This window comes from Capricornis sumatraensis, chromosome 4 (assembly GCF_032405125.1).
Source record: "Capricornis sumatraensis isolate serow.1 chromosome 4, serow.2, whole genome shotgun sequence".
Lineage (NCBI taxonomy): Eukaryota > Metazoa > Chordata > Mammalia > Artiodactyla > Bovidae > Capricornis > Capricornis sumatraensis.
The window spans coordinates 30,743,310-30,764,240 of NC_091072.1; the positions used below are offsets into that span (position 1 = coordinate 30,743,310).

Genomic DNA, 20,931 nt, shown 5'->3' on the forward strand with positions numbered 1-20,931 from the left:
CTCCTGCCCTCAATCTTTCCCAGCATCAGGGTCTTTTCCAATGAGTCGGCTCTTCTCATCAGGTGGCCGAAGTAGTGTAGCTTCAGCATCAGTCCTTCCAACGAATATTCAGAGTTGATTTCCTTTAGGATTGACTGGTTTGATCTCCTTGCAGTCTTTAAGGATTCAGAATTACCTCATTCTCCCATAAAACAAAACTTTACTTTAATTTGAAATCTACCAATTTGGAATTTGGGGATTACAGAATCGGGTTGGGCTAAAGGTCATCTTTAGCTAGTATAAATAAGTAGCATTAATGAGGTTTCAAGGGACCATATCAATTTCTGAAGAAGGGAAAAATAACTTGCTTTCAAATAATAAAGGAGCAATGTCTTGTATGGCAACAATTGATATGCTAATTATAAATAATTTATCCATTTGTTAGATAGCCTAAGGACATGAAAGTAATGACTCCATTTCATTAAACATTCTATAAAATTTAAGTCTTTCACTTATTTAGACAAGTTTTCCTCCTAATTATCCCAAATTAGTGCAGTTCTAGTCATAGTTATATTTATTACATTGTCTAGTGTGGGACATTATATACATGGCAAGTTCCTTCTGACAAAGACCTAATTAGATGATCAGTTTTTCTTGACTAGAGCTAGAGAATAACACTGATGGTTCTTAGGAAAAAATTCTTAGTGGCACCATATTCAGATTTCAATTATTCTTAAAACTTGAAAAGTGAGTTTTGAACAACTTAGCTTGAGAATAAGATTCAAATTTTTTGCCTGTTGTATTTCTGCCAATCCAAATTTAATTTGGATTCACCTTTGAAGTATTTAGAACACTATCATCAGACTGTCAACGCTATCCAGAGGACTAAACTGAATCCACAGATCACCTTCCCATCCACTCTCAAGGCCAAACATCCAAATCAGACATCAGCTCCAGCCTCACCCACAGGTGACGGAACAGGGAGAGAAAAGATCAGCCTCCTGATCACTTCTGATCCTTCTGCGTGGCCAAGTGCCAATCTCAGAAAAGTCCACACGTCTGGTTTTTCCACTTCTGCACTCAGATTAAAGACTACCAGTCATGAAAATACACCCAATCAAATTAAATTAGCTTTAAAACTGTACTCAATCGCTCAGTCGTGTCAGAATCTTTGCGACTCCATGGACGGCAGCCTGCTAGGCTCCTCTGTCCATGGAACTTTTCAGGCAAGACTACTGGAACGTGTTACCATTTCCTCCCCCAGGAGATCTTTCCAACTCACAAATCGAACCTGTGTCTCTTGTGTCTCCTACATTGGCAGGCAGATTCTTTACCACTGGGCCACTTGCGAAGCTCCCATACTAGATCTTAGCCAAAAGGCCAAGAAGCCAGAACTTTAAAACTAAATGCCATCTAAAAGTCAACAGCCTATATTCAATAGAAAACAAAACAAAACAAAAGTCATGAATGATTACTGCGCCAGCTACATAGAATTCTTAACACTTGCCGTTGGTTGTCAGCATCATGGAAACCAAGTTTCTCACTCCTGTTTGCCCACAGCGAGGAAAGAGCTACCTGCACAGTTCTGGCTTCCTAGCCTCTCCATGGGAATCAATAACATGCTTCTGGGGTAGGGTTTGCACAGGTAAAAAAGTTATCAGCTGAACAACTGTTTCAGCCAAATAAAGAAGTTGCTTATATCCTGTGGCTAAGACTCCATGCTCCCAATGCCAGGGGCCTGGAGTTCAATCCCTGGTCGAAGAACTAGATCCCATGTGCGGCAACTAACAGTTCACACGCCATGACAATGATCAAAGATCATTGCCTTATGACCCAGCAATCCCAATGCTGGGCATACACACCAAGGAAACCAGAATTGAAAGAGACATGTGTACCCCAATGTTCATCGCAGCACTGTTTGTAATAGCCAGGACATGGAAGCAACCTAGATGTCCATCAGCAGATGAATGGATAAGAAAGCTGTGGTACATATAGACAATGGAGTATTACTCAGCCATTAAAAAGAATACATTTGAATCAGCCCTAATGAGGTGGATGAAACTGGTTGGTGAAACTGGTGGATGAAACTGCTTATACAGAGTGAAGTAAGCCAAAAAGAAAAACACCAATACAGTAATAATAACACATATATATGGAATTTAGAAAGATGGTAATGATACCCCTGTATGCGAGACAGCAAAAGAGACACAGATGTATAGAACAGTCTTTTGGACTCTGTGGGAGAGGGCGAGGGTGGGATGATTTGGGAGAATGGCATTGAAACATGTATAATATCATATAAGAAACGAATCGCCAGTCTAGGTTCGATGCAGGATACAGGATGCTTGGGGCTGGTGCACTGGGATGACCCGGAGAGATGGTATGCGGAGGGAGGTGGGAGGGGGGTTCAGGATTGGGAACACATGTACACCCGTGGCAGATTCATGTTGATGTATGGCAAAACCAATACAGTACTGTAAAGTAAAATCAAGTAAAATTAAAAAAAAAAAAAAAAAAGATCCTGAGTGCCAGGACTAAGACCTGGAACAACCAAATAAATAAATATGAATTAAAAAAAAAAGTTTATCATCGATAACGACAACAGAAACTAAATGCCATTGCAAAGTCAGGGTCTTCAGCCCCAGCTGGGCTCTTTACGTGGCTCCCCAATCCATATAGCACATCCTTCTTCTGGTACCAACTCATCCTCCTTCTGGTACCAACACGGTGATCAGTATTAGAACTCTTCACCAAATCGCCCAGCACCTCTTCCACCTCTCATAGCCAATGGCCGACTTCCTGCTTCCAGGAAGAGCAAGATACCATCATCTCAAGGTTCTCAATATTCTGACCCCATTACCCCTGCGAGCACATCTGTATCCACTCTCCTCCCATCAGCTTCTTCCTTCGGGTCCCTCAGCCCATCCTCCGTCCTAAGTTAGGATGATCCCTCTCAACTGCAAATCCCAGCGTCCCAGAAATCGTTCTGTGACTTATTACCTTCAGGATGAAACTATAGATCCTCCGTTTGAAATGTAAGACCCTTGCAGGTTGTGGTCTCTGCTCCCTTTGGTCGTCATCTCCCACCATCCCCAGTTAGCCTCCAAAAGGAGAGGTCTGCCTGGGGAACCCTACCTTTTCCAGCCTCTCTCCTCCCCACAGCCTTCACCATGTGGCTGACTCCCATCAGATCTATGAGGGCCAACTCGGGGCTCCCTGCGCCTCTTCTGAGGTCCTTTCCTGGCTCCGAGGTTTCCATTGGGCCCTCCTGCTTTGCTCTGGTACCCCTTACTCCACTCCTCCACCGTGTGGTTACAGCATCCTGCAGCCGCCTCCACGTGTCTCCAGGGAATTGTGAGCTTCTCCAAGGCAAGAACTGATTGTCATTCTCTAAAGCCAAGTCCACGTACTCAAACCTTCACACAAGCTCTGGGTACCAGTTTGTTAAATGTGAGAGGAGGTGACTGAATAAATGAGTGAATCAGCGGAGAGGCTCATAGTCCTGAGAGAGGAATGCAAAATCAGTGGCCCCAAAACCAACTGTCCATCAGGATCGCCTAGGGAGTTTCTAAAAACACAGAACCCTGGCCCTCATCCCAAAACTACAAATCTGAATACTGGAGGAATGAGGCCAAGATGCGTATCTGCTTAACAAGCTCCCTGGATGATTCTGCAGAAGGAACCAGCTCGATGCTGGTGCACAGACGGTGTCCCAGAGCCTCAGTCGGCACAGAATGTTCCTGTCTGGGCTGTGTGCAGGTGAGGATATCCAGAATGCAAGGACAGTAACAACTCAGGGCCAGTACCCACAAGCACATCACAACCCAGTGCTGCCCACGCACCAGCTCATGGTGGGAACTGGGGCCTTTTCACAAGTCCCACATTTTGCTCTCTGCAGCTCACCTCCAAGGAGATGCTGGGCTCTCAACCAGGTTTTAATAAGCAACCCCAGGGGAAGAAGGGCTCCTATCTTTATACCCCACAGCACCGCCTCCTATCACAGGCCACGAACAGGAATAGCATTTGAATAATCAGAAGTTGACATTACCCATCGTGAAGTATGTGTCTCATCTGGGGGAAAAAATAAGAATACAGCATTCAAAGAAAGGCACAAGAGACAGGAACCCTTTTGTTTTGTGTGCGTGTTTGTGTGTGTTTAGTCACTCAGTTGTGTCCAACTCCTTGTGACCTCATAGAGTGTAACCCACCAGGATCCTCTGTCCATGGGATTCTCCAGGCAACAGTCCTGGAATGGGTTGCCATTTCCTCCTCCAGGGAATCTCCCCAATCCAGGGATCAAACCCACATCTTCTGTGTCTCCTGCACGACAGGCAGATTCTTTACCATCTGAGCCACCAGAGAAGCCCCAAGAATGACCCTACAAATATGCTTGTAGTTGAAGCAGCATCTTCCTGACCTGAGCCGCAGGGCACAGTGAATCTGTCAAAGTTCTAGCTCAGATGAATGTACTTTCTGGACGTTTAACTTACTGCAGAGTGTTAAAACCCTTTTCTTTAAAGCAGTGGGTTTACTAGTCAAATCTCTCCCAGACTGCCTTCCTGGCAACAAGAAATTAAACCATAGATATGCAAATATTAAGAAACTCATCTTAGGAAACTGAATACAAGGAAAGGATCTTTTTCATCCTATGAGTTTACCTATTTCAGTGCCTTGATCCTAATGTTAAAAATACAGAAAAACTATAAATTATATTTTTTAATTTAAGAGCTGACAACTTTGTGTTATACATATTTGCTATTTTAAAGTCTAGTACATAGAGAATTAAGCATTCACTAATTAACCAGCCATAAAACATGGCGGGGGGAAGGGACTGGTTAAAAAGACATATAATTTTAACCAATTTTTGCTTTTTAAAAAAATAACTGTATATCATAAAACTTTGAGGCTGTTCTTTAAATGTTCTAAAGAACCAGAGTTTGCTCCTGTATTGCATTGCTTTAAATATTACATACTCCAAGGATTATGCAGGTGCTAAATTCTGCAAGTCCTCCCACCAGCAGACATACTAAATACGAGATTGCCCATTCGTATTGTTCACATTCATTCCGTTGCCATAGGTGACTGAACTCCTCCTCCTTGACCACTGAAAAAATAGGAGAAACTGTACAGGATTTTCTCAGTGACTCCTATAGGGAAATCACAAGGACAGTTTTCTCCCCCAAAAAAACATATCTGATGTGTTTTAAATTGGTTAACTGACTCTTGCTGTGCTTAGTTGCTCAGTCATGTCTGACTCTTTTCGACCCCGTGGACTATAGTCCGCCAGGGTTCTCTGCCCATGGAGAATCTCAAGGCAAGCATACTGGAGTGGGTTGCCATGCCCTCCTCCTCATTAAAGACATGGTTCATTTACTCAATTTTAACCATCCAAGCTTTTTAAAAAAAAAAAAAATTTTTTTTTAATGTGGACCATTTTTAAAGTCTTTAATTTGTTACACTATAGTTCCCATTTTTTACATTTTTGGGGCCACGAAGTATGTGGGATCTTAGTTCCCTGACCAGGGGTTGAACTGGCACTTACTGCATTGGAAGGCAAAGCCTTAACCAACGGACTGCCAGGGAAGTCCGCTAAATATAGATACTTTTTAAAAATCATATTCACCAAAAATCCTAGTTTATTAATATCTTGATTACCTTGGACTTCATGCTATCTTGTATCATTCAGACCCATGGAACTCCCCCTTTTTTGACCCCTGATAGAGTAATTTTAAATTACTGGGTGGGGTACTGTCAAATTATTCCATGATTTGTATCCTGGCCTTACTGGGATGCTCAGAATAAACTGCTCAGCGTAAACTCTTAGAACAACAGATGGCAAAAGTTAGACTGCGTGAAACCTCATCTTTCTCCAGCTCTTCCTAACAGAAAAAGTAAAGCAGTACAGAGAAAATGAGTCAGCGGAAGAGAATGGTTTACCAATGAATGAAATTATGTCTCCGTGGGAGAACTTCTTTCCATCTGAAGTTTCAAACGTGGTTGTCAGGTACCTTTCGTACCAAGTAAGACCTAAGAGCTGTGCAATCCCAAGGATTTCATTTCCTCCAAAAAAAATCAGGGGTGTTCACCATACTGATGGACAGCTCCTGATTAACACTGGGAAAGTTAGGACAGCAAGGAGCTCACAGCAGAAGGATGAGAAACCCCCTCTAGAGTGATAAGAGGAAGCATGACAAACAGCAGCACAGGAATATTCCAGCAACAGCCTCCCATGCACCCCCGGGCACCCCGCCAGGCTTTAGGAGACTCTTACTATTCTTTGGTCAAAACGTGGTAACTCTCAGAACATCAGCTGGCAGAGCTGGGATTCTTTTTTCCAATGACATACACAAATACTTGAGGTTAGATTTGTTAGAGTAAGCAGGAAACTCTAAAATCTCTCCTCTTAGTTCAAGCCAGGCCTCTACAGCGGGCTCCTTACAGTGAGTACAAGATGAACGAGTGGTGAAAGAAAATACTTCACATTTACTTTAAAATAAGAAGTTAATTTTGCCAACAGGTAGCACGTACACTGGGCTTCCCAGATGGCACGGTGGTAAAGAATCCACCTGCCAAAGCAGGAGATGTGGGTTCGATCCCTGGGTCAGGAAGACCCACTGGAGGAGGAAATGGCAACCCACTCCAGTATTCTTGCCTGGAGAATCCCATGGACAGAGGATGCTGGTGGGCTACAGTCCATGGGGTTGCAAAGAGTCGGACACGACTCAGCAACAGAACAACAACAAGCATGTAGACTAGTAGTCAAGCACATACAAGACTTTAAGTGTGTGTGTGTGTGTGTGTGTGTGTGTGTGTGTGTGTGTGTGTATAAAATCTCAGGGTCGTGGCCTGTGATGCTTCATATATTCATTGGTGACTGCCTTCCAGGGCTGTTCTGAGACAAAATGAGGTCATTCTTAAGCATTGGCTGGTACCAAGTACGTGCTCAATAAACAATGGTTCCCTTCTTTGGGCGGAGGGAGGAACTGAGGGTTAAAAGGCCCCCTCTTCGTGTCTACATTTTAGGAACTCTTATCTTGATAGGAAGCCTGTTCTCAGACCAACAGAGGAAACCCTGGGCTCATGGCCTGGGACCTTTGACCTCCGGCTTCCCACTGCCAGGCTGAACAGAAACCTTCTGGGACCTGTCTACACAACATGGCATGAGGCCTTCAGCATCAAGCCCAGCCCAGTGAAGCTCTGCACGGCTCCACTGGGGAGAACGCACTTTCCCACCTCCGGCTGCACTTGACAATGGAAACCTTCCTTTCTGGCCCTTCAGCTCAGGACGGTACACCATCACTCATTCTGCCTTTGGCATCCCAAACAAATGTTCTTTGAAATTTTCCACATGTTGAAACCACCCACAACCAAGCAGGGTACAGCATATGGGAAAACAAGATCTGCCGTCTCCAAAAACCATGCTTTCGCCCACAGAAGCCAAGGCTTTTGCCATACTGTGGAGCTATAATTAGAGGAGGCTTTTGAAGCCCAATGAGTTGGCTGCAGCCACAGAAGGCAAGCTACTTCATATATACTTGAGGTTATCCTGCAGCTGTTTTCCCCTGGACTGTGAAGGGAGACCTGGGGAGGGGCGATGTGTTAGAAAAACGGGAAGCTCTGAGTTCCCAAATCCTGGCCGGCCATGCTCCGTGTGTCTGCCTCAACAGTGAGGTGAGGTGGAGGTGGTGGCAGCTTCAAAAGGTGCGGAGGAGGGAAAACCCTCATCTCCTTCCCCGGCTCAGTCTGTCATCCCAGAGCCCCGAGTCCTGCTGCCAAGCCATCTGCTCGAAGGAAAGCTGCCGAAATATTAACACAAGCGAAAAGCGGATCCCAAAGGGTAGCACCCCCTTTCTGCAACCCAAGGGGACACGCTGACCTGAGATTCCAGGGCACCGGCCTGACTATTTAAAAGTCACCAAGGGAGGAACATGGGCTTCCCACATGGCGCAGTGGTAAGGAATCCGCCTGCCAAGGCAGGAGACGTTAAGAGATGCGGGTTCGATCCCTGGGTGGGAAACAGCCCTTGGAGAACCTCATGGACAGAGAAGCCTGGTGGGCAACTCCATAGGGTCACAAAGACTCGGACACGACTGAAGCAACTTAGCGCACACACACGCCAGACAGGGCAGCATTTCCCCGATTTCAGGTGGAGCCAGGTTCTCTTGATTTCTATCTCATGGGAATGTTGAAAACACAATTCTCTACCATGGTTCCTAAGATGGAAACTCAGGGACAAGTGAGCCCACTTAGGTGAATGAATAATTTTGTGAACCTTTTAGAAGATCAGATACCCAAGTCAGGAGGTAACAGAATATTTGATTTGTGATTAAGTGAGGACCAAAGTACAAGAATCAGATTGAAAGCTGTTTTTAACTCCAGTCGACCCTGGACAAGTTATCTGTCATCTCCCTTCTTCTACATGCTGAAGTATAAAATATTTAGGAACAAGTCACTCTTGTAGAGTTTTGTACCCAAAGAAATAATACAGCAGCAAAAAAAAATGTACTACGTTCTTACTATGTGTCAGGCACGATGCTTATTATTAATATTTTGCATGCATTTGCTCATTTACTCCACATGGCAACTACACATTAGATACTACTTTATCTTCATTTTATAAATGAAAAGCAGAAGATACACTGCCAAGATTATACAGGTAGCAAGCGGGTACCAGGACACCAACCTCCTGTCTCACTTCCAAGCCCAAAATCAAGGGACTTCCCTGGTGGGCCAGTGATTCAGACTCCTCACCTCCAATGCAACGGGGTGCAAGTTCAACCCCTGGTCCAGAAACTAAGATACCACCTGCTGCGTAGCATGGCCGAAGAGTAAAATCTAAGCCCCAAATCTGAAAGCCTGCCACTACCTAAAGGAACTTTATGAACATAAGAAGCCACTATTTCAATTATGGAAAAATCCACCTGAGACTACGACCATCTTCCCTGTTCAGCTCTTCTGGGCATGTCCAGATCCTTGGCTAAGGAGACTTTTTAAAAAAACTTAAAAAAAACAGTTTATCAACAGCAGTCCACTGTCTTCATTATAAATAACCAGTCAGCAAGTGTAGGAGGGAAAAAAAAAAGGTCCAAATACTCCCTTCAATTACTTTAAAACCAGTCAAAATGAAAATTCAAGTGAGTTCATTAGATTCACAGGAAGCCCCATTACAATTATAAGCTCCAGCATCTGAAGGGATGTGTTATCCTAGAAATTTGGTGGATTCCAAAAAGCTATATTGTTTTATAACCTCATCAAAGATCCATGCTGGAATGTCTGAAATTCCCGTATGGAAGTTTATATATGTACCAGACGGGTGGTATCTAGAGTGCCCCAGTTTACTCCTTCGGTGTAGCGTGTGTACGAATGGGTCAGGATTACTGATAGGGTACAAGGACCCTGGGGGCCTCTCATCATCAATCCTCAGGAGACTAACTATGACTGCTGTTACAGAAGGGAAATACAGACGTCAGAGATTTCACTGCAACTATCAGGAATGTAAGCAAGACAATGAGTCCCCATAGATGCACGTTTCAGCTCCTACTGTATGCCTACTACCGACCCAGCAACTGCTGGAACAAAACCAAGTGAGACTAGAACCAAGTGCACAAAGAGTGTACAGCCTAGAGGGAGAATCAGCCAAGAAGAGGATGACAGATGTGTACATGATGTCAGAGGCGCACAAGGATACTGCGGGAGCACAGAGAAGAAACGGCTCCATTAGGCCAAAGAGGAGCAGAGTGTGGAAGACCAAGCCGCTGAACACGAGGCGGAGGGGACACTGGGTCTTACTGAAGAGGGGACAACAAGGGCCCTGAAGTCTTTACAAAATGAAGGCAACGTGGCTGCGCAGCACAACTTAACTGCACCTTTTTTAATGTGGTTTATACACAATCTACACTTGGCAGCAGACTTTGAAGTGACAATTGTGAAGCCTTGTTGAGATTCTATTTGCTTCCTTTGGGGTTCTTCCATTTCTATTCAACAGGAACCAAAGCAATACTTTATGCATATTATTCACATAATTCACCCCAAACCACATGGATACATACATATCATTATTATTCCCATTTTACAGGTAAGGAAACTGAGGCAATGCAAAAAGAGGTAATTTGTCCAAGTTTAGCCACTCAGTACTGGAAAAGCTGGATTATGAAGCCATCTGAGCTACATGTCTGCTCTAAATCACTCTGCTACACGGCCCCTCCAAAAAGGAATTTATTGAAAAGTACTGAGAAACTCAAGATCACAGGGAGGCCTGGAGACCCAGGCTTGGAACTCAGAGCCACTTCAGTGGGGACACCGTGGCAGCCATGCTGAGCACAAGCCACTCTGAGCGGGCACTGCCTACACTGCCACACACGGGACGCTGCCTGCAGAATGCCACTGTGCTGCCACACCACCACCAGCCAGGAACCATACCTCACTGCCCTACAAGCGCCACACGCAGAGTCTGGAAAGGAGTGAAGACTTGGTGAAACCATGACCACAAGGCAGGCGGACAAGTCTCCACAGGAAGCGAGGTTCATGGGGTCCGTGGGGTCCCAAGGCCCATGGGGTGAGTGTACTGGTTTCCTAGGACTGCTGACAGAAAGTGCCACAAACTGGGTGGCTTAAAACAAAGAGAAATTTACTCTCTTGACAGCTCTGGAAGCCAAGAGCCAAAGGATTGTTTCCATCTGGCGATTCTGGGGGAGAAGCCCTTCCACGCCTTTCTACTGGCTTCTGGAGGCTGCGGGCAATCCCCATACTGCCTTGGCTTGCTGACCCATCACTCCAATCTCTCCCACACCTTCCCGGGGACGTCTCCTCTGTGTCTGTGTCTCTTTGCTCTTCTTATAAGGGCATCAGCCGTACTGGATGCAGGACCCATCCGACTCTAGTATCACCTCATCTTAACTTAATTCCATCTGCAAAGACCTTATTTCCAAATAGGGTCATATTTCAGGGTTACCAGGGGTTAGGACTTGGACGTTATCTTTTGGGGAGGACACATTGAACTCACGACAGTGGGGAAATACACAGACGGGGGAGAGAGTTCACCTGCTGGGCAGCCAAAAAAATGACAGTTATCCATGATACCTCAATCATTATAGGGGCCTTTATTTCATCTAATAACGAAATAAATGATTTCAAAGCAAAAGTTGGATGTGCCGAAGGCAATAAATGGTCTATGAGCTCTCAGAGGGGAATCGGCTTAGACAGGAATCTGCAGTATGGCTGAGGTGGGAGTGTTAATTACAAAGTAGACAGTTCCTCTCTCTGAAACTCCGGCCATCAGAAGAAGGAGAGGGCTGGGCATAAGTCCTGCTACCTCTAATGCCCATAGGCACCTGCCAAATACTTCCCTTTTATCTTCAAAAAGAGAAAACTTGGCCTGGAGGGGCCATCATGGATTTACATAGGAAGATAAATGGAGATTTTTAGCTGTGTATATGAGTTACCTAAGCCATAAATTTCCAACTGAATCGAGATATGACAGATGTTTGAAATAGACATTATTTACATAGCTGGTCTAGTCTCTTGCGCTGCTGCCTGCAGAGCTCTAAACTCTTTTCAAACCTGAACTAGAGATACCAAAAGCATATCCCTTGTATCAACAACACAAGGGCTTCTGAGTAAGTGCAAACACTAATCAAACAAATGCAAGCATTAAAAAGCACTTTACTTTTAGGAAAAGAGAGCAGATGATCTCTAAATCCTAACCTCGAGTCTGTAGGTTTTCAGAAACCCAAGTAGGATCCAACGTTAACGGAATCCAACTGACCTTCCATCTGCTGCAAATAAAAATAAGCAAGTCATCAGTTCCCCTCAAAGAAGCAGAATGGGAACCACAACGGCTAAGGTATTTCCATGTTCTCACTAACACTGCTAAGTGGGTGACCCCCAAACTACCCCATCACCTGTGTACCTACTTCTCCGCTTAGACAACCAACTCTTTAAGTCCAACATGGATCTCAGCATCTGCTCCATTTCCCCCCAGCCTCCCGGGCATGTGCTGCATTCTTCCAACAGAAATCTCTGATTCACCTTTGATTTCCTCTCCCCTCTTCAATCCAGTCACTTACGAAGGAACAGCCAGCTCCTTTCTTTTCACAGATGTTCCCTTCGCCCTTCACGCTCATCCGTCCTTTTTTGGCTGATACGAGTTCTCGTTATGACGTGTGAGTACCACTCAGGTACGTGAGTGGTGATACCATCACATTTCAGGTGGTATCTTGTTGGATCATTGTTTTTTACTGAGATAGTGATATAATAATAATTGTAAAGGGGGTCAGGAAAACAACTATCAAATGACACCCATCATTTCATATGAAGTTAAAAATGCTTCTCTTTTCATCCATTTAAATATAAAAGTGGGTAGAGTTCAACAGAACTATTACATAAATAAAAGCACAGATGGTATGCGGACACGATTTATAAGTTCTCAAGGGTGGTGTGCTAATGCCTAGCAGCGTTGGGAAACACTGCTCTGGGGTGGTCCCTCAACACACTACTGCCTGATCAGTCTGTCCCCTCCACCACCTTCCAGCTGGTCTCCTAGCCTCCCAACTCTCATCTCTTCCATCTACACTGCCAGCCACGCCCAGACACCTCTTCCTAAGACGCTCCTTTCACTGTTTCTCTCCCAAACTCACAAATCTAATTTCTGCCCCATAAATTCTAAATCTCACCTACCTGACCGAGCTACACATTATTTCTAGTTACACCCCACAGCTACAGTATGGCAAATTTCACACTGATGTGTTCCTTGCCAGCTTCATGCCTTGGTTCATACTGCTTCTACAACACCTCCCCCACCCAGTCCTGCTCCTCCTCCGTCTCTTCAACTCTTACCCAGTCCTTCAACAAGCAAGGAAATCCCCCCTCCAGGCATCTCTTCTCTAAACTCCTGTTCCACTTACACCAGCCATATCAACCACCCCGCTTAACTCATGATTATGTTCCAGTATTTACTGCTTTCGAATGGTTGACTCGGAGCTGGTCCTACCAACCACAACAGGAGGTCCTTGAAGAGTAGAATCTTCGTGAGTACGAACGGATGACTCACATTAGGAATTCAAGATTTCTCTTCAACGAACAAACTTTTTTAAAGAGAAGCCATGTTTTATTCATTTGTCCAATAAACAATTCCAGAGTCCCTGATATATGCCAAGCTCTATGGCTGGTACAAACACATAATACCAAGACTGAGGAATTCACTGGCTAGCAAACCCGAGGTGCAATACAATGGAACCATTTTGCTGTAACACACGCATAAAACAAATGTCATGTGAGTGATGTGCTGTAGAAAGAGAGGGGCTATATGAGCTTGTTCTGGAAGGCTCAACAGCATTAGCTTTATACATTAGCTAAATATCAGACCTTTAAAGATGGAGAGCACATTCTCAGTGGAGTGACATAAATCGCAAAAGGCACACAAACAGCAACAAGATGTTGCCAAAGGTAGAGAGATTCCAGAACCTGAAACACAGGGTGGGTGGGGGAAGGAAAGGAAGGAAAAGTAGGGCAGGTCACGCCGTGATGAACCTTGGTCTCAGACTTCATTCACAGGCACGAGAAACATCCAAAAGAATTGGAAAGGAATATGATCAGTTTTGCTTTAAGAGGGATTAAAAAAATAAATAAAAAATAAAAAATAAAGTCCCTCTGGGGACACATGGAGCATGAATTGGACATGGTCGGTTTAGAAGACATCCTAATAGAACAGAAGAAGATTCAAACAACTGAGAGGAAGGGGGAGGGGCAGATTTTAGAACTATTTAGGTGGCAGAAATCAATGGGATGTTCTGGCCAACTGGTTGTGCATTCCGATGTCAAATAAAAATAGTCTGGAGATTAACTACTTAAGGAAAAGTTTACTATCTACTTTAAAAAAAAAATTACCCACGTCATTTCTCTCTCATGTAACTGGTGAGGGCTACACTATAGAGTCTATAGTCTATATTCTTACAAAATGCAAGAACCTCTACTCTAAACCTGACATATCAGGCCTCATGCAGTTTCTATGGCTGATCTACAAAACCTGTCCTAGTTGCTAAAGTCGGCACGCGTTCCCACCAGCAAGGGTCCAGCCAGACTTCATTCCTTGGTTCTGTCTGCACTCAGCATAAAGAGTAAACCAGTGTCTGAACTGCCCTAACTCTCTGGGGTATAGAGAATTTAAGCCACAATTGCTCTGGAGGTATAAAAATGCTAAGGTTTTTATACAATATACTCATATTCCTTTTTTCAAATAAAAACGTTCACAAGAGTGTAAAAGATATTGAAATACCAAGAGAGGTGACCTTTTGCAACCACATTCATGTTCTCCTGGGAAATAAAGAATAAAGTCATTCACCACCAAGTGTAATATTCCTCACTTCCACAGGCCTGACGCAAGGAGTCAACACAGGTAGTTTCAAATTAAAACACAGTTAGAGCAGCGAGGCTGGAAATAGATCTCCGCAAAGAGGGAATAGGAGGCAACAGGATGCTGTTTATGAAAACTCCAAATGATCAGAACCTGCCAGGGCTTCGTCCCTCATCCCCCCTACTCCCATCAGTCTGGTCACCAGGACAAGCCCTAAAGCAGTCACTTAATGGAACACCTGGGGATGACAAGAAATAAGACTCCGTCCTCAAAAGAGCACTCTTCCCACACACCCCAGGTATGGAAGCACATGACTCCAATAAGAAGAAAGGGCAAAGGTTATTTCTACCAATTTCTGTGTTAAGCGCTCAGAAATCCTGGCCTTGTTCAATACAGAGCCTCCACGGAGCCAAATCCTGTGATGGAAACGTGGGCCAGGAGGGCCCATTACAGACAGGATAGGTCCTGTTACCCACCAGGGACACAGCTGGTTTGGGGCAGGCCCAGATTAGAACCCTGGGTGCCCATCCTCCACTCCCAGAAAACTCTCACATCTCTCAAGATAACAGAACATAAGGAACTGGGACACACCATCCACTGTGCCCCAGAATTAGTTTCTAAAAAATGAAAACTAATAAACTCATCAAGGTGGTGTCCTGGCCATTCCTCCCCGCTGATTCACATTAGTTAGATCAGACGAAACTGACTTATATTTTCTTAAGATGTCAGTTTGGGGCTTCCTTTGCAAATCCTTTAAAACTCTCTGCGTTATTTTTCTTTCAAATGACAAGCATCCATCAAAAAGTACCATGACTTTGGGATGTCGAGTTCATAAAAGATACCTTTCATGCACGTGCACCATAGAACCTTTATGGTGGAAAAAAAAAAACTGCTTACCAATCTTTATCAATGAAATGTCCCCAAACTTGGTGTCATGCCATGTGCAATATAAAGAAGCAGCTACCCCCTCTCCCGCCCCAGCACCGGGGCAGGGGGAGAGGACAGGTAAGAAAGTTAAAAGTCAGGAACATTATTTGCATAAAGAGGTCACAGTTCACAAGGTCCTAACAGAGAAAGTTCTAACTCCTTCATTAACAAAGGTACCATGCCTTGAAAATCATTTCATGAAGGTAGGTGAGCACGTTTCCATATACGAAGCCCTAAGGATTATATAGCTACTTCCCTCTTGGTGGAGAGTTTTACTTTTCTCTCTAAGTAATATCATAATTTCTAGTTTCAGAAACTGTGGAAGAATAACCCCACATTCATTTGACCTAATCCTTTTTCTTATTCAGATCATGGATGCATATTATTCATCTTGATTTGAACAAAAGGCAAGATTTTTCCCCTTCTGCCCAGAAACCACCTTTGGGAGATTAACATTCAAGATGAACAACGAACACATCTCATGGCCTGTGAACTTGCTGATTGCCAGGAGGCCTGTGAATTCTTAGGATTATTTTTGATTTGGTAGCATGAGTTGAGGGCTGAAACAGTCATATAAGGCACAGTCTTTAAAGTTTCAGAATTCTCTATCTAACCATCTGTTTGCAGGATCTCTTTAACTTTTAGATGTGTCTATTCTAACCTCTTGAGCTTATTGTAGTTTATCCCGAAGGTACACGACAAAGTTAAGGCTAAATGTCAAGCCTATTGCTATAAATCACATTTCAAACTGGTAATTATGCATTAGTGAAGAAAAGACTGTTTGAAAAGGTGCTGTCTCATTAGAAAGCTATTATGGAATGCCTGTAATTCTGCCTTAAATAAACACATTTAAACTTGAAATACCTACTGTGTGACAGTAGGCCAGAGCAAAAGAAGACCTATTAAAACTTCTAAGGATCTTTTCTTTTCTAATATTTTCACAATATTTTTAAGGAATTTTTTTTGGATGGGGATTTCTAAAAATACCTCAACTGAAATTAAGTCATTTAGTGCTTCTCTGAAGAAGCTTATCTTGTCCTTTGAACTCAACAACAAAATCTCTTTTTACTGAGAAGTACGATAAACACTAGTAGCTATTATGCCAAATGACTGGACAAACAGAAGAAATATGAAAAGCCTCATTTGTTTCTAAGTTGCTTCATTTTCTATTTCATTTTTAAATGACAAAGGCTCTGTTTGCACCCAGATTCACTAACTTGATACAAATGGATTTTCTTACATTTTTTAAGGGGAAGAGAACATCTCCCAAATAATCTCCAAGTGTCTCAATATACCACCTATTACTATCAACACTTATATTTGGAAAGGAAACTGATAAGCTACTTCCAATCTCCCCCAGAAAGGTGTGTATATAAGATTGCACCTACTCTCCCAGTGTTTATTGGAGGAGTTTGTTTAATAATTATTAGATCCTTCCATGAGCCTCAACCCCTTTTATTATATGCATTGGACAATAATCAAAACAAAGAATAAATAACCACTTCCATCCTTGGACAAAACTATATTATACCCAACCCTGCAGCCCCATGAGAATCTAGCAAGGCTCTCTGCTTGAGGCAGGGGAGATTCCATGAACTGCTGAATGAATCACACAGCTCTTCTCCCCCACCTTTGGGTTTTCTTTTCTCAACAGTAAGCTAATGTGAAATCTGCATAGACCTCCACCAGCCTGGAAGAGCTGATCCTTCAGTATTCCCTTAGGACCAGCTTACCATGTGCAGAGCAAGAAATGAAACAAGAGAATCAAAGAAAATGAAAAGCTTCTTCCTCAAGCCCTCAAAACTACCTTGCAAAACTGGCAACAGCAGAGAAGTTCTTTAGCAAAGAAGGAAACGGTGATCATAATGACGCTATGCCAAGAGAGATAAGAATGGGCTCCATGGGAATGCGCCTGAAAGCATTACAGAGTCTTGCAGGTCTGTGGAAGAAAAGAGGGCCACCTGCCCCCCTCCAGCCTCACACTTCGTATCAGTACTGATTCCTGAAGAGAGGCAAAAAGAAAAGAGGGGGAACCATTCAGAGGGGAATGAAGACATTCAAACCTCAACCATATGAAACCTGAGATTATCTGAACACCCAGAGCAGACATGGGTTTATGGACAGACGTGTTTTGAGGTTACATTTGGATTTAGCTGTATTTCAAAATTTACTGCCACCAGCCTGAAGAATAAAGCAACCACAGCAGTGATTGACTTCAATTACTGAAGCATAAACTGTAGTTGTCACTTCCTTTACAAATTTGGCTTTTCATGACCGGGAAAATCAAGGGAGCCTTATTGCCAAAACAGTACATCCTTATGTCACCAGATTTTGCAATAAAAAAAAAGATGGTTATTTTATTTAGGTTTTCTACTCATGGAAGTGTGGTCACAAGACACTTTTAAAGCATGAAATACTGGGCCTAGGTTTAAAAAAAACCAAACTCGCTATTTTAGGAGAAAGATAGCAGAGCTACACTTTAAGTACCAACTGTAAGCTTAAAGCAATCTTCCCAGGATTTAGAATGGTCGGGTACAGGATGTGTTTTCAAATATCATCTCGGTTCTTCCATGACATTTTGTTTCGAAGAAAATGAATTCATTCAGAATGAAAACCAAATCAACCAAAATTGGTGTCTTACACATAGCTACATACAAGTGGTCAACAGTAAGAAGAAAACAAGGAGAAGAGTCTTACAGTCCTCCTCCTTCAGCATTTCGGGTATTTTATCCCTGGGTTCCCAAGACACACAAGCAAAGCCATTCCACTGCATATCCAAAGGAAACTAACTAACTGGCGCCTTCAGAAAGGCTTCTATGCGTTTTAAGACGAAACCCTTTCTGAAGCCTTCATCGTTATTTACTATCTTGTTTGTCCTTCCTGTCTGGCATGCAAACACATGACACAGCCTCCATTCTTCCCATACAACCTAATTCAAAGCAACATATGTTAAATGCACGCAGAATCATGTGAGCATTCAATCCGCATACACACCATTACCCCACCGAATGCATTCAATGAGCCGCGACACAGCTCCCTGCGTGCAAGCAAGCCAACCAGCCTGACTGCAACCTCTCCCCTGACTCAAACCATTCAAAACTGTGCATGCAACCTGTTCCCTTGTAAGAAAGAAGGGCTGTTTAAATACCCGGTAGGATATAATAACTGGCAACCGAGCGGGAGCGAGCCAGCCCGGTACTGAGGGCAACCGCGGACGCCGGCTCTTCCACAAGCCCAGGGAGGCTGGGCGCCCAGGCTGGCGGTCATTTATCTGTGCAGCCAAAACGCCTGGCGCGTTCCCCCTCCCAGATTTTACCTAACTAACAGCTCTCCAACCCCATATTGAGAGGGCCTGCTGTGGATCTTGCGGAGGTACAAAATGGTGGATGGGAGCTAATTTTTTTTTTTCCCCCTGCGTTCCCTATAACTTATCTCATCCATCACCGCGCGTCCCCTCCCGGGGAAGGACCTGAGCACGCCCCGCGGCCCCGGCCCGCGGGGCAGAAACGCGGTTACCAACCTGATGTCATGTAGCCCCGCGAAGCCTGGGGCGCGAAGGCCGCGGGGAAGCGCTTGTGCAGGCGGTAGTCCTTCTCGCTGCGGGACCTCATGCGGTCCGAGGCTCGGTCCGAGAAATCCGAGCTAGGCCAGGCGCGCCGCAAGGTTGTGCTCCGGGTCTTCTTCATGGTGGAGAGGGCGACCCGCCGCCCCCGATCCTCCGGGCCTCAGCGCCGGGGCGCAGCGCGCGGCTTCATCCGTCTACGGCGGGCACGACCCGGGAGGACTCTGCGCTCATTTTCCCAGCCCCTCCTCGTCGGCGTCTACACCGCCAGCGGCGGGTCCGGCCCTCCCCACGCCCCCACACACCCCCACGGCGAAGGCTCCGATTTTACACACGTCCCACAATGCATTACACTTCATTTGCAATCCGCCCGGCTTATAGCTTCCAGATTCCTAGGGGGAGAAAGGCACGTTAGGAGGCTCCCCGGCCAGGAGGAGGCGGGGAGCAGGGCGGGCGGGGTGGGGGCGCCGAGACTTGCAGCGTGGAAGCAATGGGAGCGCAGACAATGGCCCGATTCAGCGCTGGAGTGCTTAGCCAACTGTGAGCCCCCGGCACAAAAGCCCCAAACAAATGAGGAAGCCGGGGCCTCCGGGGTTGACCCAGGATCGGGCGCCCGGGAAGCCGGAGCGGGAGGCGGCAGACCCTCTTGGCACCGGGCGGCTCAGAGCGAGGCGTGGGTATGACAGCGTCCAAGTCGTGTCCCTCTGGGCCTACCGGCCGCGCGGCCCGCAGTCCCGGGCGCGGGCTGGCTCTGCCTCCCGTTCAGTCCTCGGGAGGCAGTCTTCATTCCAGAGGCTCGGGTGAGGGGGTGGGGGCCGCGTGTGCCCACGATCCGGGGCAGGCTCTGCAGTCAGCAGCTGCGCCAGGCCGGCTCCCGCCGAATCCACGAAGAGCCCGAGTCGTCCTCGCGACTGCAGCGCCTCGTCGGTCTTCCTCCTTCCTTCCGAGGCTCGGGGTGGTGTGCGTGCGTGTGTGCGTGTGTGTGTGTGTGTGCGCGCGCGCGCCGACACGCATGTGCCCCCCCTACACATGCATGCTCCTACTTACTGGCCGTGGCGGCGACGGGAGCCATGGCCGCCAAGGATGCGGCATCTGCCAGTCGACACCCGGCACGGCGGCACCGCGGCTCCGCTGTCGCGAGCGCGCAGAAAGACTACTGATGGACCGGGAGCCGGGAAGGTGCCCGGCCTCCTGCTAATCGCCGAGCTGCATTAAGTTAGAGCACCGATCCTGTCTGGCTTCTCAGTTTCCATGCAAAACACCCGGCGGCGGCGCTGGGAACTCGGCTGGGTGCCCCAGCCTGGAGTCCTCGCCTGGATATTTACATTTTTTTGGAGGGTTAGCGCCTCCCCCTCGCAGAAAGGAGGAGAAACCGGTCAGTGGGAACGGGGCGATCCGCGGTGCCCTGCCTGGCCCCCACCTGCACCAACCCTGAAGGCAGCTAGAGCCGGGGGAAGGGGGCGCCAACCCGGAGCTCCTCAGACCGCCGCCAGCGCCCGGGCACCTGGTTCCAAGCCGCCAGGAGAGCGCGGCGGAGGCGGCTCCGACTTGTCCTCTCTCTCCCTCGAGCCCCCAGGGTCAGTCACTCCCAGCCCGACAGCCTGCATTCAGGTCCACAGGCCCTCTGCACGGCTCAGCTCTGCACAGCTGTTTCTGGTCTAACCAACCAATCGCTCAAGGACAACTGCGCGCGGCGCGGGACGGGAGGAGGGGGCTACGCGCCGCCCCGGCCGGGGCGCGGGGGTCACGCCGAGTCGCAGGCGCGCGGGCACATTGCGGCGAACCCCGACCGCGCGGCCCCGCGGCCGTTTCCCCAGCAACCCTGACCTTCTCCTTCGGGTTTCCAAAAAACGCCTAGGTGTTGTAAACAACAAAAATAAAGCCGATTTTTCTTACGCCTTTGCGCCTTTTTCCGTGAGTGACGATGCAACGTTCAAAATAGTATTTTATGCTGTTTTTTCATCTTCGCAGGTGCCAAGGTACAGAGACGGGGATATGAAATTATGAGGCCATGATCAGGCTGATACCGCAAAAAAAAAAAAAACAGCCCCTCCCCCGCCAAGAAAAAAAAAAGCCACCAAGACCTAAATGGTTAAGATTCAGGAGTCTTGGC

The 20,931-nt window shown here is 46.1% G+C and overlaps 1 protein-coding gene across 1 annotated transcript in view; it reads right to left on the reverse strand.

Annotated features, from left to right (window-relative positions):
- Nucleotides 1–18,942, reverse strand: part of STOX2 (storkhead box 2) — a 101,263-nt gene extending 82,321 nt beyond the window's left edge. Inside the window, exon 1 of the mRNA XM_068972063.1 lies at nucleotides 18,777–18,942. Coding sequence (XP_068828164.1) covers nucleotides 18,777–18,942 — 166 coding nt within the window. The remainder of the gene's footprint in view (nucleotides 1–18,776) is intronic.
- Nucleotides 18,943–20,931: the final 1,989 nt, after the last annotated feature.